Source organism: Lipophrys pholis, assembly GCF_963383615.2.
Source record: "Lipophrys pholis genome assembly, chromosome: 3".
Taxonomy (NCBI): domain Eukaryota; kingdom Metazoa; phylum Chordata; class Actinopteri; order Blenniiformes; family Blenniidae; genus Lipophrys; species Lipophrys pholis.
Window position 1 is genome coordinate 23751104 of NC_137627.1, and position 6439 is coordinate 23757542.

General features: G+C 40.2%; 1 protein-coding gene across 1 annotated transcript in view; it reads right to left on the reverse strand.

The window, feature by feature from the left end:
- The window catches only part of LOC308107647 (beta-1,4 N-acetylgalactosaminyltransferase 2-like), a 19649-nt gene extending 19584 nt beyond the window's left edge, over positions 1 to 65 (reverse strand). Inside the window, exon 1 of the mRNA XM_080460106.1 lies at positions 12 to 65. Coding sequence (XP_080316232.1) covers positions 12 to 14 — 3 coding nt within the window. The 5' untranslated portion in view covers positions 15 to 65. The remainder of the gene's footprint in view (positions 1 to 11) is intronic.
- Between the last annotated feature and the right edge of the window lie 6374 nt (positions 66 to 6439).

Genomic DNA, 6439 nt, shown 5'->3' on the forward strand with positions numbered 1-6439 from the left:
AAGACACTTACCATTTTGTTCCAGCGTTTGTACTCTTCATGCAAAGTAAATCTGAATTCACATTGAAAAAGAAATGTTGACAAGCCAGTTTTATGTAGGAGGAGTTGTGAGATCATATCAACTTGCCAGTGATACTGCAAATACTCTGTCTGTTGCTCCTCGTCTTGTTTCTTAATATTTATTACTTAATATTTTATTTTATTCAGTTTTTTATTTTTTACTTGACTGTTTTTTGTATTGCTGTCATTGAGGTTGCTGTCACAACATTTCACTGCTGCTCACACTGTGTTTCACCATTGCTATAGTGACAATAAAGGACTAATCTATTCTATTCTAGTCAAGAAGTTAAGTTACTGAAAAGCAGATTGAGGCCATTGTTTTACGCGGTCATTCAAAATCCATCAACACGAGACGTGTCAGAGAATCTCAGATACAGAAAGAAAAACGATGTTGCTGAGACTTTGCAAATGGACACAATTTGACATGAACGACTGTTTTATCTCATGTCGTGTGTCTTGTGGGAGAGAAAAGCTGCTTCGCCTTGTTTCTTCTGACTCTGGAAGCGAGTGAACCTCTTCACACGTCAGCAATGAAGTGAGGGGAGCAGAAATGCGAAATATAATGCAGAAATGTTGAAAGATATAATTAACTGGGCACTCGCGCGGAACTGAGTTACCATCACTAGCATGATAGCCATTAGCTCATATCAATGCTAACTAGGTAGGTCTGGTTATAGACATATACACTAGACGCCGCGCAGCCTGTGTCCGCCCGCCGCTCCGACACGTCAGAGCGGCCGCCATCTTGTGACTGGAAAGTCTGCCCTGTCAGCTTAAACAAGTCTGTGTGACAGCGACGTGCTTTCTGAAGAAAACCACGCAAATATACATTTACATGACTGTGAAGAATCATTGCTTTCATTTTTAATTTATTATATTAAAAATTATTTCATTTAATTATTTATTTAATGTAGCATACTTATAGAAAGTATTGAGAGGAAATGGAAGAAGTTTGCAAATGGGACATTGGGACTGCTGTACTCTCCTTTTAGAGCAGCAACATGATGAAGCCCATGACAAAAATATGCAAAGCGTTTATTTACACACAATGTGACATTTATGTACAATGAACATGTACATTAGGGCACAAGTTATAACATTTTTGTGTGACAAATTTGGATTTTTCTTTTTAACATATTTACACACAATAACATATTTACCTATTATACTTTCATTTATTTTTACATATTTACCTTTAATATTACATAGAAAAGAATTGTTAGATATTTACCTATTACATATTTATTTATTGTTACACAATATCTATTATTCCATATTATATGACATATTCTCTTTCAGCGCTTCATTTATTAGATTTTTCGCTCTCAGTTCCTCCAGAAGACCACACACACTGTGCTCTTTGCCCTCCGTTCTCCATCTTTTCATTCCTCTTCTCTCTTCTCAGACTCTCCACCTCGGCCATGGCTTCACTGAGTCTGGCTGTCAAAGCATCAGGACATGTGGGCAGTGCATAGGAGAGGTCCGAGTGAGAAAAAGGATTTACATGTTCAGAGTCCTGTGTTATCACATTAACTCACTGCTTGTGCAACGTGCAATCAATTGATCTGCTATCCTTATCAATTTATATAATAATAATGTTTGTGTACATGTCAGTATGTCTAAAAGGAGTGAGGTGTGACATGTTGCTTACAGCTGTTGATATTGTTGTTGTTGTTTGAGGGCGAGCTTCAGCCAAGGAATAGAGAGCATTTTCCACGGCTCCAGCTCATCTATGTCCCAAGTTAATGTTATATGAGCTAAACACAAGGATAACAAAAAATATGTTTTTCCTACCTGTGGAAGGCAATCCCACGCAGTCGATTGTCCTTATTTTGTCTGTTTGTACAACCAAAAGCAGAACAGTGATGCGGTATCATTGCTGAAGTCCTGACAAATGCCACTCACAAGATGGCGGACGCACTGACGTATGTTCCTGTCAGTCGGTGAGGCGTCTAGTGTTTATGTCTATGGGTCTGTTAGCAACATCACTGTGTGAACCACTGAGCAGGGAGCATCTCCATGGCAACAGACGCTGATCTCCTTTGATGTCCTCCATGAGGTGCCTCTCTCATCCGCTTTGTATGGGACATTTTTTTTTGCAGTTTTCTGGGATTTATGCAGAAACGATTAACCATTAATGTCCCAAAATCTAATCGAATGGTCCTTGAATTATGAAAAAAATCATCCCTGAAGATTTCATATACTTTGGGTGAGTAGTTTTTGCGACATGTAAATAAATACAAGCAGACAAAAACAACCTTCTCGGCCAACTTTTGTTGGTAACCGAACTTCCGTTGTCGAAGGTAATAACACGTGGGAATGAGCTGGTTTCAGTCTCCAAGAAATCCGTCGATTCCAGCTGGAAGTGTGTGTGACCTTTCTACTTCCTCAGTCCACATCAGCACTGATCCAACACACTGTCGACATGAAGCTCAGATCGCAGCAGCAGCAGCTGTCTGGGTCAGTGAAGGATTTATTGGCGTGTCTGAATATAAGACGTAGAAGGAGGAGGGATGTTTGCAGAACTTCATGTGATACCGACTGCTCATTGAATCTGGAATCCAAATGAAACATCTTGGTGTAGTAAAACAGTATTACATGTTAACTACTTTTAATTTGCCAAACTCAAAACCTGATTTGTAAATGTGCTTTGTGCAATTTAAGCATTTGACTGGAAATATATATTTTATCATTAAAAAAAACAAATCCAATTGTACTTGTTTTTCTGTCACCATGCACCATTTTACAATTACAATATCATATTATGTTATATTTTTTGTATATATGTTAGGATGCTGTAATTGAGAAAGTTGTCACCTGAGGATCATGCATCTTTTTGTCTTTCTGACCTGGAAGAGGAGATGGTGTGCGATGGAGCGCTGATGTCAAAAATTACAACGGTCAAAGTTAAGTCAGAGAAATTAAAACTAGGTTTTAGTGTAGAAACACAGAAGTGAAGTCTGGTGTGTTTCCTGGATGAACAACTCAACATGTGATGAAAAGTGACACTGAGATGAAAGTAGTCCGGTTGTTGATGCTGTTGTCTGATGCTGTGTGTGTGTGTGTGTGTGTGTGTGTGTGTGTGTGTGTGTGTGTGTGTGTGTGTGTGTGTGTGTGTGTGTGTGTGTGTGTGTGTGTGTGTGTGTGTGTGTGTGTGTGTGTGTGGTCCTACAACAACAAAGTAACAATCATTAGACTAATGGATCACAGCAGTATAATAACAAACTGCATTCAGAACATCTCAAATCAACAACTGGGTACAAAGTAAACACGAACTGAATTCACCACAACACGTTGACTGATATGTATCTCTAGTCAACAGTGACACCTACTGGACTTAAAAGGTACAAACCGGCAAATCTCCCAGATAAGCATCAATTAACAGATACTTACAGAAACTACAGTAATTTGCACCATTGGAACAAGAGCACACTGCCAGACTATATACTCAAATACAAAACCCGAAATATATGAGGAAAATGTCCCAAATATGGAACAATAAATAAAACATACAGCAACAACTCCCAGCATGCAATGAACACTCTGTAAACAACACATTAACATGTAATCAGAGTAAATATTTCACTCTCTTGCAGATCCACATGGCGGCCATAGTCAACCGAACAGCCCAGTACCTTCAAGCAGTAATGACATGTCTCTGCCAGTAGGTGGAACTCTAACACCACCAACTGAATTTAAACAGACTCCACACGATCAGTGTAATAAACAATAAACACTAATGATGAAACAAGCTTGTCACAACTTCAGTCCCCGCCGCCTGTAGATACATGATGAGGCCTTGTTCTAAAACCATGACGGCATTTAGCAGGTGGAAATGTTTAATCTGAGGGCAGCTGCTTTACATATTCTTCTATATTTAAACTTGTTTATCTTGGTAGACCAAAACTCAACATGGCTGTGTGTGTGTGTGTGTGTGTGTGTGTGTGTGTGTGTGTGTGTGTGTGTGTGTGTGTGTGTGTGTGTGTGTGTGTGTGTGTGTGTGTGTGTGTGTGATCTTAACAGTCAGGTGGTGGTTTATATGAGAAGTGACATGTGGTAGAGACTGCAGTGATGCATTGTTAAGACAAGGGGAGGGGGGGGCATGAAAGTGAAAGGTAAGAAATAAAAAACTGAAGAAACACAACTATTACTAAAACAAAAACAATGTTATATCACTTAAAATCAAGAAGACTTTGTGTTTGTTCCGAATAATACACCTCCTCTAATTTGTCGTGTTGAAGACAGACGGAACTCAAACATCCTCCATTAGTGTTTCTGTCTCATCAGAGCGTCGTCATCCATGTTGTCGTCCTCCCTCCGAGCTGAAACTTTTTGCCTGGCAGCAGTAGATCCATGCCGACGTCCTCCTGCTCTTCTTCTCTGCTCACTCGCCAGTGTCCTAACAGTGACGTGGCCTCCTTGCACACTGCTTGGACAAGTCTGACATCGCTGTGGTCCATTCTGCTGCGCCACACCCGTGAGGTTTGTGTGGCGTTTGTGGTGGAGACTCTGAAGACCCTGTCCCCGCTGTGATTACCATGTGTCATGGTACAGACCCAATCACTGAGCTGCTCCGTCATTGCCAAGCCAACAGATTGTTACAAGGCCTTCCCCTCCTGGTTTGGACCACATGTTCCACACATGTTCCACCCCGGCCCCGTGAGGCAGAAACACTGACGCGAGCTGATCAGAAACCTCACCCAGGAAGGAGGAGCCCGACCTCCAGCAGGACAGCAGCAGGACAGGAACCTTGCTGGTGGGAGTTGTGGAGTCCTGGAGGTTGGACATATCAGTTGTACACCAGCACCATGGCGCTGACCAGGGTCAACAACACAAAGACGGTGACCATTTCTCCTTCGCAGACCGCCGCCACGGCTCTGGAATCTGGCCAGTCCGTCGTTACCTTCCTGCGTCTTTCTTCTGAAACAAAAAACTAAAAGAAAACCATTAAAATGAAGGCGTTGTTGAGTCCAAACCGGACGGCTTTTAGACAGAAAGTTCTCATGCATTCATTGGTCATCTTACATCGAATGCTGCTGCTGTTGTTCGATTGGCTCAATTATTGACCAACTTGTTTTCAGGTCATTTGTTTAAGTCATCTATTTTTTATAAATGCTTGTATTCAACTATCCTATTGGCTAAAATTGAGAATTATATCTTATGTAAAACTAAGAACACTGTTGAAATTGATTATAAAACTGTAAACACATACTATTATTATAAAAATAAGCAAATAGAATTTGTAGTTAATTTCCTAATTCTAATTGGCAGGTTTCACATTCACAAATGCAGATTGGGACTGTCAGTCATATGTTTAATGTTTTGTACTGTGACCATTCGACCGATCAGCTTTGGAGCTCCTCGGATCCTACGGGCGTTTCTCTGGTCACAGATTGAATTTGGGCAAAATATACTTTTTCCCAATAATCAACCAGCTGAGGAGCTGGATTATTCAAAATTTCATTGAAAACTAGTTTTCTTCGTTTGTTTATTTGAGCATCCAGGTTACCTTTACTTTTAAAGATCTTTTTAAGCATAATCCCCCCCCCATTAGAGAAAATAAAATTGGATTTGTCTCGTTGGTCAGTGCTGCCCATCTCTCTTAACACAATTAAAATGGTAGTTTTGCCCAGATCCATGTATCTTTTCCAATGATTCCCCTGTTCCTTCCTAAGACATTTTTAAACAAAGTATATGAAGCGGTGTCTTCCATATGTTCTGCTCCTGCGCTCACTTGAACGGATTTTGGAAGGAAATCTTTAAAGTGTTTTCCTATGTGTGTAAACAGACACTCGACCCAAAGCCAATAAGAGCAATGTTTAGTGTTCAAATCAACACGCTCTAACTTCATTTCAAATCAATGCAGTTGCTTTTTCCTCTCTTTTGGCCCGAAGGTCAATTCTCCTGAAATGGGAAGCTTCACGCCATCTTTCATCCACTGGGTGAGAGAAGTAATGTTCTGCCTACAGACGGAGTACTTATGACACAGTTTACAAGGGTCTCTAAGTAAATGTCATAAAACATGGTCATCTTTTATTGAATTGGTGGAGAAGTTGTCATTTGCTGATGTCTGACTTTACATGGCTGCTTTTATAGTCATAAAACTTGTGTTGGTGTTTTTGTTTGTGGGGGGGGGGGGGGGGGGGGGGGGGGTGTTCTAAGTGTGACTGTAAGTGTTTATATGCATAATTGGATCTGTTTGTGTGCCACTGGTTGGCACGATACGTATGTACATTAAACTGGTGTTAAATTCTCTTTTGAATTTGAAGAAATCTTTTGTGATTTTTGTTTGTTTTTTTAGATTTAAAAAAAAAAATTCACAACCCTGACTTGACAGAGAAGTTGAGATTGTCAAATTTTATTATTGTGATCTCTTGTTG